The 16,739-nt window shown below is 36.7% G+C and overlaps 1 protein-coding gene across 1 annotated transcript in view; it reads left to right on the forward strand.

The window, feature by feature from the left end:
- The window catches only part of LOC107704689 (nephrin-like), a 77,910-nt gene extending 65,224 nt beyond the window's left edge, over positions 1-12,686 (forward strand). The window contains exons 19-29 of the mRNA XM_016507677.1: positions 650-662; positions 758-909; positions 2,438-2,549; positions 3,952-4,133; positions 6,682-6,738; positions 8,334-8,450; positions 9,113-9,158; positions 10,454-10,577; positions 10,778-10,859; positions 12,223-12,365; positions 12,636-12,686. Coding sequence (XP_016363163.1) covers positions 650-662; positions 758-909; positions 2,438-2,549; positions 3,952-4,133; positions 6,682-6,738; positions 8,334-8,450; positions 9,113-9,158; positions 10,454-10,577; positions 10,778-10,859; positions 12,223-12,365; positions 12,636-12,686 — 1,079 coding nt within the window. The remainder of the gene's footprint in view (positions 1-649; positions 663-757; positions 910-2,437; positions 2,550-3,951; positions 4,134-6,681; positions 6,739-8,333; positions 8,451-9,112; positions 9,159-10,453; positions 10,578-10,777; positions 10,860-12,222; positions 12,366-12,635) is intronic.
- The last annotated feature ends 4,053 nt before the right edge of the window (positions 12,687-16,739 follow it).

Raw genomic sequence — 16,739 nt, forward strand, 5'->3', positions numbered from 1 at the left:
TTCTTTCTTTGCGTGAACATTTGGGCAGTGTTATGCAAATCTTCCCACATCGTCACGTAGACGTGTGGGGGCGTGTTTAAACGAGGCATTTTAGGAGGGCGTGGACGAGTCTTAACTTTTATTAAGAATATCTCTTTGGGTTTGAGACTTTAGTCTTTGCAACTTTAGGGATCTTATCTATTCACAAACAGTTTGTAACACTCCAAAGAGAAAGGAAAACTCGAAATCGCATCATATGACCCCTTTAAAATAACTGTTTTCCATTTTAATATATTTATTTTAATGTAATTTATTCTTGTAATTCAAAGCTAAATTTTCATCAGTCTCCAGTGTCACATTATCCTTCAGAAATCATTCTAAGATGCTGATTTGGTGCTCAAGTAACATTTCTTATTATTATCAACGTTGAAAACATCTTTGATGCTTAACAGCATAGAAACATTTGTAACAATGTCAATGTCTTTACTTTTGCTCAATTGAATGCATCCTTGCTAAATAATTCATGCATGAAATATTAATTTATTTTTCCAACCCCAAACTTATATAACCGTTTCCGCAATAATATTAAGCATCAAGATTAATATGAAGAGATTTTAATATTAAAATCTAATTTGCCTTTTCTTTATAACTCTCTATACAGGATTTGTAGCTTTTGCTGCCTTGCAGGATTTTCAGTTATTTTAGGAAATGCAAAGCCGTTTTGGTTGTTTTAGTCCTGAATATCACGTATTATTGTTTATGTGACCTTATCTTACAGGTATGAGGAGAAGATGGAGGTGACGGGGACCATCCACACCAGCGTTCTGACCGTCATAAACGTGAGTGCAGCTCTGGACTACGCCGTCTTCACCTGCACCGTCCACAACAGCATGGGAGAGGACTCTCTAGACATCCAGCTCCTCAGCACCAGTACGTACAAACAGGAAGTGATCTTTTCAATGCCAAGCTTGAACGGTCAGCTTCGCCTGACTGGTCAGGTCACCTTCTCTTGACCCCTATTGAAAGGTGATTGTGAATTAGCATAAATGTATGAATAAATAAAAACGTAATAAATGAAAACAAACAGACACCGGCGTCTGGGTGTCGCATTTCTTATCGCCAACTCATAAACGCACACAAAGAAGATGAGCAGAGCAATGAAAGAGATTTCTGCTGACCAATGAGATTTTGTTTTTCTCGACCTGAGCAGCAATTGGGATATTAATTATTCAGTTGTGGTAATCAACGTCCGCTCTTTTTCAGACTGTCCCTTCATTTACAGAACAATAGGGTTGAACGATCTGTGTACCTCTTGCTCACAGTGCAGTTCCCTTTGCCTCTTTGTAATACTAGTGATGTTACTTTTTTACGTTGCACACAAAAATTGTGTTAACTTACTTACATTGGAGATTTGCACCAAAGTTATTATAAAAAAAAGTTTTAATTGTAAATAGTTCCTTTGTGTAGTATTCCTTTTCTGATTCTGATTTCTGATTCTCTGATTCTGAACTATAATTACTAATATATGTATATAATGTACTAATATATAATATAACTTTAGATAGATAGATAGATAGATAGATAGATAGATAGACATACTGCATTTTTAACATTTATAAATATATATAATTTCATAATAAGCACTGAAAATAAATATTATATAAATAAATATGAAAATATATAAGAAATATATTTACGGTATATATTCACTGCATTTTAGCATTTATAAATTCACATATTATATTTATTTTAATATATAAATAAATTTGTGTGTGTGTAATATATATATTTTATATTTTTTTATATATTTTTTTGTGTGTGTTTTATAAATTGAGAGTTGAGTTGAAATGATTTGCTTTTGTAACAGATACACTTGTATTGAACCCGGAATAATACTTTAATTCTCTCTTTCCTGCAATAAACTTGAATGTTTTCCTCTGTTGCCAGCTCTCTGCTGTGCTGTTGCTTTCTCTCTCTTTCTCTGAGGTCCGTGGAATCGACTCGGGCAGACACGTTTAATGTTTATCATAAAAACCATGAAATACATTCCAATATCCGCCTCTTTTTGTCCACACCTCCTTCTCTGTTTTTATTGCCGCGAATATTCATAATTAATCTGACACAGCGATAATAAATTTTATGTGCTTCTTATCATCAGTCGACCGGGGAAGGGAATGGTGCAGATTTTTGCTCCCTGCTTTGCAATTTTGGATTGACCCCTTCACCCTCTCCCAGTAGAGCCAACAAGATAATTAAGCAGTTTCACAGTGAAGTGTATTATTGACGCACATATTTCTTTCTGACTGTACAGTAGCCTGTTAATTTCTTTCTTGTTGTCTCTCTCTGTCTCTCTGCCCCTCTTAAATAAACATTCTCTGAGCAATGCAATAAGATTTAGGCAGTAGTTGTATTTTTAATGAACTTGTGTTCTCTCTGTTTCTCTCTCTGTCTGTCTCAGACCACCCCGATCCCCCATCAGACCTGAAGCTGCTCCGTGTCGACCATAACTCTGTAACTCTGGAATGGATGCCCGGATTTGATGGTGGTTTGACACAAAACTTCCGTGTCAGGTGAAGCTGTCATAAATGCCGCTGTGAGGTGTCTAGAACATGTGGAGTGTGTTGTGGATATGTTTTATCTCTCAGTCTCTAGTGTGTCACAACACTGCACACATTTCAGTTGGCTGATGTATAAACATTTTTATCTAGGTCCATGGCACTGTAATTCCCGTATGATTCCCTGATAGGAAAGGCAGGTTTATTTTTTATATCACAGTTCATTCAGTAATTTCATTAAAAATGAAATTGAAAATTGAAAATAAAATAAAATAAAAAAATGTTTTTAATCTAATATAAAATCTTACAAATTTAAATCTGAAAACAAAAATAACAAAACATTAACAAAAAAGTTATGTCAAATTAGTAAGAAATATTTGCATTTGTGCACTAAAGGTGAACACCTTGAATGCAGAATCCTCAATAGTTCTTGTAAAAGATAATTTTTTGATTATTCTCAAATTATGCTGATCACGTGACCATCATGTTTTAGACAAACTTGTGGAATTCATGCAGTTCCAGTTCTGCTGTCATTACAACAAAAGCCTGACAAAACAGATATTATAAATTCTGAAATTCCTGTTAATATTAAATTAAACTTTTGATGCTAATTACTTGGTGATAAAATACATTTTTTATAAAACATAGTTCCAGTCCTTGATTCTGATTGGCTGAGCCACGTTCAAAGCTGTTGTAAATTACTCTACAAACATACACCTTTTGTTTATGTTTGTCTGTTGCTTGGCAACCACTTTGTGGCAACCACAACTGATTCTGATGAACTCCATTGTTTGTTGGAAGAATACTGTTTTTATTAATATCATTTACACTTTATTTGCTCTGTTTTATTTTGTGAAACCTTACTACGTATAACCGTTTTATAAACGCAATAAGCCCTGTGAAGCCGTGGTTTAACGTGGTGCCTAACAACGCCCCTTAACTGTTATAAATTCACTGTAAACAACGGCTTCTTGGGGCTTATTGCTTTAATAATGGTATATCCTGTATTTAAGTACAAAAATAAGAGCTGTTTCATTAGTGACCCCATTGCGTGAAAGTGAAATTTAAAATGATTTAAGATCCTAAAAAACGAATAAGGACAAAAATGAATAATAAAAATTAAAAGGACATACATTGAAATTAAAGTACATCATTTTTTTTATTTCTTCACATTTTTAATTCAACTTTTAGTTCAGATTTTTATGTGACAAATTTGGTAATACAAAAAATGTATTAAAGTAGAAAAACAGAGGCATTTCTATTATATCTCAGACTTTTAGACCCAACTGTATGAAAGTCAAGTGTTATTTAAGAACACAAAATGAATAAAGAATTAAAGGAAACACAAGTTTAATGTAGAAATGTATAAAAATAAATGTATAATGTATATAAACATTAGCATCTGTTTGATTGACAGGTACCAGTGGGCGGGATCAGCGAGTTTCATGTATGTGGACGTGTTTCCTCCGACAGCCAGTGTTTATACAGTCACGGGCCTCAACCCTTCCACTACCTACAACTTTTCAGTCAACGCTATCAATACAATGGGAGAGAGCAGCTATGCAGACAACAACAAAATACTGATGGTCACCACTGCTGGTATATTCAGCTCAGCCTGTCTAATAAAGCTTACGACACATAAACTAAATCATTCGTCATTCGGTTTCCGACCACGGTGGTTTACTTGTAGATTTAGACACCAGCTTTACTTTCCACTGATTTGATGAGCCATTCATCAATCCCACCAATCACATCTCATTTGTAAGGCAAAGATCACGGCTGAGCCTCATGCAAATAAGCCGAATGGCTGAACGTCTACACCAATCAGTGCACCAGTGTGTTTTCTGAATGCATATTTTAGTCTGCATTTTGCCAGGTTTGCGAGCGAGAGGGAGAAAAATCGAGCGATTGAGGGAGAGAGACAGAAAACGAAACCGTGTGATGTATGAAAAATGATGATAAGCTACATTCCCTCGGCAAACATAATGAATTCTGCAATTGTAATGTCATAGCATTTGATTTGCGAAACAAATTAGTCATGAGCACAGGCAGCTGACGGAAGTACGGAAAACACAACATGACTCTGCCACAGAGTTCACTGATAGCAGAACTGACAAACCTTACTTATTTAACATTTATCAGCTATTTAAAGACAAACTCTGTCATATTTTGCTCATTGTCGTGTCATACGGAAGACATTTTTATCTCTTCCATGGAGCACAAAATCAGATATTTTAAGAGCGTCCTTTTCATACAACAAAACCATACAGTGACCAATGGCTGTCAAGGTCCAAAAAAGCAACATGAATGTCATACAACAGCAAAATTCATCTTTAATTTTTTGTTAACTTAAAATATCTTATTTGCATTGAGGCAATCAAACATGGTGGAATGGATTATATTATTGTCGTATTTTTGTCATTTATGCTACCATTCAGACTTTGGGGTCAGTGAGATATTATTTGTTTATTTTTAAAAATGCAATTTATTGCTGTAATGGCAAAGCGGAATTTTCAGCATCATTACTCCAGTCTTCAGTGTCACATTATCCTTCAGAAATCATTCTAATATGCTGAATTGGAAACATTTCTTATTATTATAAATGTTGAAAACATTTGTGCTGCTTAATATTTTTGTGCTGCATTTTTTTCAGGATGCTTTGATAAATGGAAAGTTCAAAAGAACAGCATTTATTTAAAATGGTCTTTACTGTCACTTTTGATAAAATTAATGTATTCTTATGTAATAAAAATATTGTTTTCTTTAAAAAAAAAAAATCTTACTGACCCCAAACTTTTTAACAGTAGTGTACATTATAGTAAAGTACTGTTAGCAGTTCTGCTGTGGCTTTATAGGTAATATTTTTGTTGGCAAAACTGAGCAAAAACAGACAATATTCTGTTTAAAATATAAACGTTTTATTTACTGAACTGTTGTATAAAATCATCGCTTATCATGTGATATAAATATGAGACAGAAACTCGTACAGGAGCATTTTTGCCCCAATATCTTGAATTTTAGGGCATAACTGCATTTATGGAGTTGTTGCCCTGCATCATATTTGTCAACAGTCAACTGTATGAAACTGTAAGATGATGTACAGGTCTGGGGGCGGGGCCAATGCGTTAACTGCGATAAAATATTTTAGTCGCATTATTTTTTCATAACTAATTAATTAACACGTTAAACTGACAGCCCTAATATATATATATATATATATATGTGTGTGTGTGTGTGTGTGTATATAATAGTAGTAATAATAATAATGATATAATAATGTGCATCTTTAAATTTGAATATACAGTGGGTACGGAAAGTATTCAGACCCCCTTAAATTTTTCACTCTTTGATTTTAGCAAATGGCTGCAATATAACAAAGAGTGAAAAATGTAAGGGGGTCTGAATACTTTCCGTACCCACTGTACATTAGAGTTTTGTGTCCTTTTTGAAAGCTTCACTGTAATTGCATGCAAATTTCAAAGCATTTTTGTCTGAACTTTCCCTTTAAGGATGAATAACAACTAGTCGAACAGTTCAGTTTGTACAGTCCTCACTAAAACCCCAATGAAACCATAAATCCTCAATTCCGTTTGAACACACAGCATATGGCTTTGCTTGAGCAGCATTCGACAATAACTAGACTATGAAAAAGCACGAGACGTTTTTTGCAGGTCCATGCGCTGCTTTCCGCAATCACCTTATTTCAACTCACTCCAGTCGAGTAGAAGCCACATGTAATTTAATGCAAATGAAAACAGGGACGTGAAAGTACAGTCCATTCAAGTGCCTCGTTTTCGTTTGTGGCACATTAAATATGCCATTTACTCTGACTAAAGTCTTTACACATCACAATGGGGCTTTTCAGGCTAGACTATGTCTATAATGTTTGATTTTACACATTGGTACCTCTGTGCTTTCAGTGGAATTCATTATTTTCCTTTCGACTCTATATTTTCAGTCCACTCTAATGGACTCGGCTATATGTAGTACTAGTAGTGTTGTTGATGCAAAGTGTTTTTAAATGCATAAATCAATTTCAGTTTTTGAATTTTCTGATCATAGACTCACGGTCAGAGCAGAACACAGCGACTGCACTCTGTAACCTCTGCATTGAGTGATTTACCTTCTCTCTCTCTCTTTCTCTCAGATGCGGAGGAAGCAGATGACGGGGTCTCCCCAGCAGACCAGGACTCGGCTCTTGCAGGTGCTGCATTTCTTCCTCCAGCTTACTGCAGCTGCTATTTATCAAACGTAGAAAAGGCCTGACACCCCAGAATTCAGATCAATTTCTCAGCTCGTACTTCAGTTTCCGTGGCCTTTACCGGCCTGTTTCGTGTGCTTTCATAAAGCCTTTGGGGCTCGATGTTTTCCCCGCTGCGTGCGTTTGGTGCAGTTTTGCTCAGGCTATAATCCTGAACGCTGTGGTGCTGTTTAATGGGACACCGTGGCAGTTATTGACCCTTGAATCGGGATACAAAATAAACTGACATTAGCTTGCGGCAAATTCGAGGTCCGTCAGATACTGCTTTGCATTTTGATTGGGTTTGTGTAGAAAAGATTCATTAGGGTTTTCAATTTCCTCGGATAGTTCCTATGTCATCAGTTTGATTTGGGAATGATACACTGTGTGAGGCAGTTTTTTCTGCGAGAGATTCATCAATGTCTTTTGTCTGTGTGAATAAACTAGTTCTTGCGGCGTTGGAGGTATTTTCACGCGGCGAGGCATGACTCGAGCGTGTCAAATCTGTGCCAATCACACGCTCTCTTCTACAAAACTGTGACATATGGTATAGCAAATCCAACAGGACAGTGATGCATAGTTGTGCAAATTCAACCCAAGACATATTTCAGCATCATGAACATATATATGTGTGAGTTTCAGCACAGCTGCCATTAATATATCTTGTGCCCAAAAAGTATTTGAACGCTTATGTCATGCTTGAAAATATCGGAGTGTCATTGCATTGGATGACAAAATATCTCCCCAAGAAGCAAACAAATGATTCTAGAACTTTTCTCTAACTAACTCAAACTTACAGGATTTTGAGCTGTTTTTGAAAATACCTTTAAGCAACTGGTGCCATGCTGATTTTGAATGGACGTATTAAGTTTCTTTATAAGACTTTTCCACTAAAGCACTATGGAGTTGGTAAACAATTACAATTAAAAATAAATAGAATTTACAATTAACTTCAATAAAATTTGGCTCCAGTTTATTATTATTGTTTTGTATTAAAATGTTTAAATTATTATTGGCTTTAGGTACACTATATTTAGTGTTAGACCAATGAAAAGTATTGTGTAAAAAAGTTGTTACCATTATAAATAAATAAATACATACAAATGTATTCAATAATAATAAAAATGTTTAATAATGATTAATTTTCAAATGTATGTAATTGGCTTTATTTACACTATTGTTAGACAAATGAGAAGTATTGTGGAAAAGTTTTTAACATTAATAATAATAATAATACATTTTATAAAAATAATACAATGTTTAATAATAATAATAACAATATTCAGTAGTCAGTATAATCTAAGAGGAATGTATATGTTTAAAAAAGTATGGGCAAGAACTAATGCAAAAATTAGGTGTATATCTGTCAAAGAGGTAAATCTATGGAATAAATGTAAGTTCAGTAGTTAATTTTTTCTATAGAGGTTATATGAGGAAAAACACAGATAGTTCTTAGTGTCCAAATACTTTTGGGGTTCACTGACTGAATAGTGCTTCAATAAAACGATCCTTTCTGACGCATTATGTAGTTTTTATTCACAGCTCTTGTTCCTCAGCAGGTCGCGGTCTTCCTGTCTATGTGGTGGTGATCCTGGCTGTGGGTGGTCTTCTGTTGTTCCTAAATCCTCTGAGTTGCTTTCTATTGGCCAAATGGAAAAGAGGGCGGAGCCTGAAAGGTAAATGGCAGCGCAACTCCTCAGCGTGTCACCGTTTCTACTTTGCGCTGTTAGACAGCGTGTCCTAGACTGGTCGACTCGCAGCGACAGCACGCAGCGCAAAAGGGATGAACTGTCTGAATCCTAATATGACTTCTCACTTTTAAATCCATCTCTCTCTTTCCCTCTTATCTCGCTCGCTGCCTCCTCAGCCATCTGCATCATCCCGCCATCTATCCTTTCCCCAGCAGCTGTCACTTCCTCCCTTCGTCTCTCCCCTTATCTCGCCCCTTTCCCTTTCGTCCTCTGTCATTCTCTCTCTCACTCACCCGATCTGTCTTTTTTTCGCCTCGCCCCCTCCTTCAAACTGTCAGGTGTCTTGTCTCTCCCCTCTCATCTCTCGCTCCCATTTTTTTTTCTTTTCCTCTCTATTCATGAACCTGTCGTCCTCTCCTCTCGCTTTCAATTTGAACGGCCCTTTTTATCAGTTTATTAAAGCTACTGTCACAACACAATTTGTAAGGAGAAACCAGTAATTGAAATGGCGTATGATGAATGTTTCGTACACAAACAATCTCGTGATCTGTCTGTCTGACGTTCTGGACACCTTTCATTTCCGTCATGCTCTCCTTCCTGTGACCTTTGCCCTGTAACACCCCACTCTCCTTTGGTTTTGCCCTCAGAGGACACCAGGAGCATTTCACAGAAGACCAAAAGCGAGGAGCAGAGGTGAGTCGTGTTAGCGCTCTGAATCAAAGCCTGCTCACTTCTGTGTAAACCCTGAAAAAAACAAGATTGCTGCTAAAAATGTGAGTGCAGTGATGCTTGGTTTGCTAGGTGCCATAAAGTTTAATACTTGGTTAGAGATTTGAACAAACTCCTGTGCTTTAATATGAGCAATAGTAATGGTGATGTGAGCCGCACTAACAAGAAAGACCAGCAGGCTGCGATGGCTGGAAGGCATTCTGAACAACTTCTGCCTGTCTGAATGAAGCCTTTCAGCTTCCAGTAGCTATGGAAGCCCTCAAGACGGCATATAGAAACGCTGCTTAGCTTGCATCTCCATAAATAGACTCCAGAGAAGTACAGAGTGTTCGATTCACCAGCCTACAGGTGACAGAGTCACGAGCAACCAAAAAAGAAAAAACAGCAGAATAGACAGAAGTCTTGGAGTTTTAGTAGGATATTACAAAGAGAAACCGAAGCCTGAAGTGTAAATTGAACTTTAAATTTAACATAAAATATACTTTTATACTTTTTGTAAAATGACCCAGAATATTCAATTAGGGAAAAAGTAGAAAAGCATTAAATAAATATATTTTGATTAATTAATTTCTTAAATGTGTGCATTGTTAAAACATAAAATATTGATTTGTGTTGAGGCATGAAATCTAATATGCTATACTGAGTCATTCACTATGTATACAATAATATTTAAAAGTTAGTTATAAACGTATATATTTTGTATATGTGTGTGTATACACTATGCATCACAACATATATTATCTATATGTTATAAATATATAATATTATATATTTATTAATAATATTAAATTAGTAGAAAATACAACAGAAATAGTAAATTATTTATTTAAATTATATGTTATTAGTATTATTTATATAAATATATTTAATATATGATTAAGTGGGTGATGTGTGTGTGTATATATATATACAGTGGTGTGAAAAAGGTTTTTTAATTGTTTGCATATTTGTCACACTTAAAAGATTCAGATCATCAAACACATTTTAATATTACACAAAGATAACCCGAGTAAATACAAAATGCAGTTTTGAAATAATGATTTCATTTATATATATATATATATATATATAATGCATTAGGAAAGTTATTCAGATATTCAGATGCTGTAATGTAAACTTTAAGGCTTATTATAATGCACTTTCAATTTTCTGGACATCTGAATTTATTGACTGCTCCTCAGAAATTCCTCCCTGCTTGCAGAAGTTTTGCTTTCTCGTCATGTTTTCTAACTTGCAGGTGTGATGTGATGTTTCTGCAGGTCCACGGCGAGCGGCTCAACCCGCTATGCGAGCAGAGAGCTTATCAACGCCTCAGCACAGCGAACGCTCCTCACCGACAGCAGCTCCGAGCCTGACAGCAGCGTCTATGAGAGCTACGGATGGGTATTATCACTGGACACTCACAGTTCAGCCTTTCCTCTTTCTTTTTTTTTTTACACAGGGAAGCTGGAAAAGGCTGTTCTAGCAAAACATTCAGATAAAAATACTTGAAAGCAACATTTCCTGTCTTGTATTGGAAAACATCACACCTGAATTCACAAACAATGTTTATTGCTACTGAAGATGTCCTTTTTCCTCAATAGCAGGAGAGTACTCATTATTACTACCCAACTGAGGTCTACAGTCCTGCCCTGTTTACTCACCCTGAAGGCCCTGAGGATCATGGTGAGACTAAATCTAATGTTCTTATACACTTAAGAGGGATATTAAAGCTGAACTTTCACATTTTTATGTTCAGATCTTGCCTCTCCCTAATAACTTTCTGGCAATTTAGCAAAAAAGTTAGTGTTTTTGGCCCATCATTAAACAGTTGCTAGAGTGTTATGAGCAGCATTGGGCGTAACACATTACAAGTAACGTGAGATATGTAATCAGATTACTTTTTTTCAAGTAACTAGTAAAGTAATGCATTACTTTTAAATTTACAATGAAATATCTGAGTTACTTTTTCAAATACAATTTCCCATTTATTCACTGACATCTCTCCTGTCCGTGTTGAGAGAAATTGGGAGTGAGGTGCAGACGAAGAGGCACTTCCTTCAGATGGAGGCTTATTAATTTCACTTTTGGTTTGAAAAGGCCTTTTCTACGGAGCCCCGCACATGGCATGCAGGAAAAAAATAGTAGGCTAAATCGTGCGCACGTTCCCTCAGATTTCGTTCCCTCAGTTTATAAATTGTGTGCATGATTTACTAATTCGTTCCCTCGATTTGCTAAATCGTGCACACGATTTATAAATCGAGAGAACGAATTAGTCAATTGTGCGCACGATTTAGCAAATCGAGGGAACGAATTAGCAAATAGAGGGAACGAAATAGTAATCGTGTGCACGTTTTAGTACATCGAGGGAACGAATTAGTAAATCGTGCACATGATTCATTTATTTTTTCTTGCATGTCATGTGCGGGGCTCCGTACTTTACAGCTTCCAAAAATGTAACTTTTCGTTTTTTTGTTATTTAAAAAAAAAACAACAACAACAACAAATAAGCAAGCCCAGCCCCGGTGACAAAAAGTAAAGCAAAAGTAACTTGCATTACTTTTCATAGAAGGAACTAAGTAACACAATTAGTTACTTTTTCATGGAGTAACGCAATATTGTAATTCATTACTTTTAAAAGAATCTTTCCCCAACACTAAGCGATTGTGGGTCCTAAGAGACTGTATGGTTCAGGTCCGTCTTTCATTAGAAGTTTGTGAACAAATCGATCATCTACGCGAATTAAGGTATAGTTAAGAGTTAGGGATATGAACAAACCTGAATATGAGTGAGAGTTAAAGTGATCCTTGCCTTAGCAGACATAACAAAGAAATATTTTCTTTTTCTGTGATGGTGTAAGGGGAGGCATTTTAGATCACTTCAAGTTTTCTGCTTTTAAAAGCTCTTTTGATTTTATGCAAAGCGAGTTTTCAATATTTGAGCAAACCCCTCCAGTGACAGTTGTTTACGGAGTAGTTAACAATTACAATTTTTGCAGTTTGAAGGTACACGGTTGAAGTATTCATGTGCTGAGTTTCCTTCCCTCCAGATGGCAGACACGGCGCAAGCCCTCTCGCTCATTACTATGAGGAGGTGAGAGACTGGGGGACATACGAGGACCTGCAGGGCTACTCACTGCTGCCCCCTGCTGCCCAATTTCATCCACGAGCACCAGTATCCACCTACCATGAGGTGAGTGTGTGAATCAACATGCAGTTGGATCTATCTAGAAAGATGCACTTTTAATGTTAAATAGCGTGACTGCTAATTTAAAGCTTACAATTTATATCTAAATTAAATTCCTTTTAATTCAAAGGATATGATATACACGAGCTCCATTATGATTGCAGAATTATGGTATTGCAGGATAGTGGTGCGATAGTTTTTATGTAACAGATTCACTTTGCAGTTTGCAGTTTCACTTTTGTTTATAGTTGTCGTTTATTCCACTTTTCTCCACAGGGAAGAGCGTACGGTAAAGCTGATGAATTCATAAATGTAATTAATTTATAAAAATAAAAAAAAAACAGCCCTGTAGTGTTTGCCTCTGCATATATACAGACTGTATATAGAGGAAAGGATTTTTCCATCGGCACACATGACCTTTAAAAATGAGTCCATTTTTGCACGTTAATATCAATTACAGTAGCAATAGCAATGTGCAATTACAAGCTACTCTAGTAATTGCATATTAGGTCATTAATTTGTATTACTGAGGACTTCATTATGTAATTAGATATTATGAAAAGTGTGAACCTTTCTGAGGCCTAGTTTAGAATTTATCAAGTATTCTCAACTACCTTCCGAAATAAAAAATACTAATTTAAAAAAAAAAATAAATAAAATACTCTAAGAACACAAGTGTTATATAATGCAGGTTTTTAAGTGATGAGGTACTACCAAAAATGCTATTATTTACTCTGAGCTTAATGGTTTTTCCTGATGGCATGCATTCCTCTTGGGATTCTTGGAAAGCGTGGAGCTTTGTCCCAGGAGGAAGTCTTTGAATGTGAGAACGGGGATAAAAGTCTCGAATCCTTGAGTCTGCGGAAGCCGACAACAATAACAACAACAACAGCAGCCTTCCATGATACACATTTGTGTTGTTGTCATGTATATGTCATCACAAGGAGTTAAACAGGAAATCTAGGCAAAGGCTACATTTTTTATTGGCCTGAGACAAGATTGCTGGCTTGGGAAAGAAAAAGGTTGCCTTAAAGAGGCAAATTTTCACCCAAAAATGAAAATTCTGTCATCATTTATTCCCCTACATGTCATTCCAAACACATAATATTCTTTTTTTTTCTGTGAGAAACAAGATGTTTTGCAGAATGTTCATGTTGCACTTTTCCATATAACAGTAAAAATGGCTGTCAAGCTCCAAAGACTTAAAATACAGCTTAAACTCTAAAAAATAATTCGGTGGCTTTGTAAATATCACAATAATAATAATAAATAAAAGCTACCTTAATGGGATAGTTCACCCAAAAATGAAAATTCTGTCATTAATTACAAACCCTCATGTCGTTCCAAACCCATAAGACCTTTATTTATAGCTATAGAAACACAAATTAAGATATTTTTTATTAAATCCGAAAGCTTTCTCTCACCCTTCATAGACAGTAATGCAACTGACGTGTTCAAGGCCCAGAAAGGTCATCGTTGAAATAGTCCATGTGACATCAATGGTTTAGCCTCAATCTTACAAAGCTACAAGAATACTTTTTGTGCACAAAGAAAACAAAAATAATGACTTTATTCAACAATTTCTTCTCTTCCATGTCAGACTTCGACACGCGTACACAACAGTACCACAATGCTTTAAATCAGTTGTCCTACTTTTATTGTTTTTTTTTTTGTCCTTTCTGGATCTCGACAGACCATGGTGGTTATCTACCTTTAATTTATGGAAAAGAGCAGCTTTTAAAACATCTCCTTTGTGTTCCACTGAAGAAAGTAAGTTATACCAGTATGAGTTTAGAAGGGCATCAAAGTGACAAATTACCAACTTTTATACTTTGATTGAACTATTTCTTTAAAATTTGTCTTGTTTCTTCTGTCTACTTTGCTGGATGCTTTCAGCTAAGCTGGCTTATCAAGAGAGGGTAGGAAATTACAGGTTGGGAAGGATGCCAGTGCTTCTGTACACTGCCGTAACAGCTTGTTTAATTGTAAATCAAAGGTAGTCTATAACCCATTGTCTTCTGCGGCTCTAATTTCTGATATTTTATTACTGTCGTTTGGCACGCGAACTACCACTGCAATCTCCCTCCCTTTTCCTCCGATGTTCCTTAATGCTGAGATTCGCCTTCATGTCCATGGAGCCCTGGCCGTGACCCTCTGCCCTGGCGCCGCCGTGACAGGGAGCAGACGTCCAATGCTCTTAATGTGTAAACAACTGTTCAGACACCTGGCTTGAGGTGGGCCGATCTCATCTCCTCTCTTCTGTGTACCCACAATCCACTTGCCCTATTGACCGGTTCACCAGCCATGTCAAACGCCTCAAGCAGCCACGACGTCTGGAGATGAGAAGTTATCGTTGTTGCCATAGTTACCACCCCCTTTTAGGCACGTTTAACGATGTCTAACTTGCAGGTGCCTTATGGTGGAGGAAATACCTGCGTTTTTAGTATTTCCATGATGTTGTAGAACATCTGGGTATCTAGTTGTTTTTCTAAAAGAATAATGGCTTATGTTGAAATGAAACCATTTGTGATTATCTTTAACTTCCAGGAGATGTGTATCACCTTATCTTCTTATTCTTCTGTTGTATTTCTAAGAGGCCTCAAACTCAGTCAGATAAACAAACAACACTCTTGCAACTGTTTCAGCAAAGTTATGCAAATCAACGGCGAGGTGTTAATTATATCAGGTAGTACAGCAGGATATTAAAAGAAATGTTATTACGTTGCTATTATGTTATTATTTTTATTGTCTAGTTTTCTGCTTAGTATTCATCACGCTGTTTCGCCATGTATACACCTGTTCTGTACAGTGAAGCCGGTATATCAAAAGGTTCATAAAATCAGTTAAATTCATCCCAGGTGTGGTTTGTATGTAACTGTTCACAAATTTATTGATTATAGTTAAAGAAGATAAAAGATAAATTTAAAGGGGTCATATGATGTTGCTAAAAAGAACATTATTTTGTGTATTTGGTGTAATGAAATGTGTTTATGCGGTTTAATGTGGAAAGTTGTGGTCTAATGGTTAGAGAGTCGTACTTGTAACCCAAAGGTTGCGGGTTCGAGTCTCGTACCGGCAGGGATTGTAGGTGGGGGAAGTGAATGTACAGCGCTCTCTCCCACCTTCAATACCACGACGAAGTGCCCCTGAACAAGGCACTGAACCCCCAACTGCTCCCCGGGCACCGCAGCAAAAATGGCTGCCCACTGCTCCGGGTGTGTGTTCACGGTGTGTGTGTGTGTTCACTGCTGTGTGTGTGCACTTAGGATGGGATAAATGCAGAGCACTAATTCCGAGTATGGGTTACCATACTTGGCCATATGTCACGTCACTTTCACTTTCGTCACTTTCATTATTGTTTCTGCTCTATGCCCCGCCTTTCTGAAACGCATCGATTTTTACAAAGCTCATCGGTCTGAAAAGCGAGGTGTGCTCTGATTGGCCAGCTATCCAGTGCGTTGTGATTGGCCGAATACCTCAAGCGTGTGACGGAAATGTTACGCCCCTTACCATATTGTGATGCCCTGTCCGGCAGGAGCGAAGAGACAAAAACATTAAAACCCATAATAAACGAGGCATTTGTTGCATCGCGCCGCGTAAACATAAAACCACATCTGCATTTGTGATCAGAGAAATGACAAACAACAAGCGCTACTCTACACTGCTCAAAACTCGCGTTTGAATCGTCAGTGGCAAATCCTTTAAATAGGAAAACGTACTTACAGTCTGTGAGTCAGAACAGCCGGCATTGTAGTCTACTCTATCAGGAAACAGTCCTCCATAAAATGCGCTGGACACATCTGAATATTTGGGTTTAACTGTTCTGGAACAGTGTTGTAAATACAACTTAACCACTGATTTCTAGTCGTGTCCTCTTTTGGAATGCCAAACAAAGTATTTGTGCTTGTGGCGGCCCGAGTTCAATTCCCATCTCGAGGTCCTGTGCTGATCCCACTCCCCTCTCTTTGCCCAATGCTTTCCTGTCAGCTCTCTACTGTCCTTACCATTAAAGGCATAAAAAGCCCCAAAATATAACTTTAAAAAAATAGTACTGTCAGGATTTACTAAAGATGTGCAATGAAGAAGGCATGGACACAGTTATTTTTGCACCTGACCTTATTGAATATGCATTTGTAGGAGTTTCCCTTTCTGTCACAAAATGTATGGGAGAAGAGTAATAAAATGAATCACACAACGCAATTTACTAACATTTTCGCTCATCAGATTATTGTTATTTGCGCCATTATTTAACGCCCCAAATAGCATGTTCTTGTTACTTTGTTAATAAAATGCTTGTCTGAGCTCAGGTACAAATTCTGATAATTTTTTTTTTCTTATGAGATGTGATTCTTTATAAGTAAACGATAGCATAGTAACGGA

The sequence above is a fragment of the Sinocyclocheilus anshuiensis genome, unplaced genomic scaffold (genome assembly GCF_001515605.1).
Source record: "Sinocyclocheilus anshuiensis isolate Anshui unplaced genomic scaffold, SAMN03320099.WGS_v1.1 scaffold758, whole genome shotgun sequence".
Classification (NCBI taxonomy): domain Eukaryota; kingdom Metazoa; phylum Chordata; class Actinopteri; order Cypriniformes; family Cyprinidae; genus Sinocyclocheilus; species Sinocyclocheilus anshuiensis.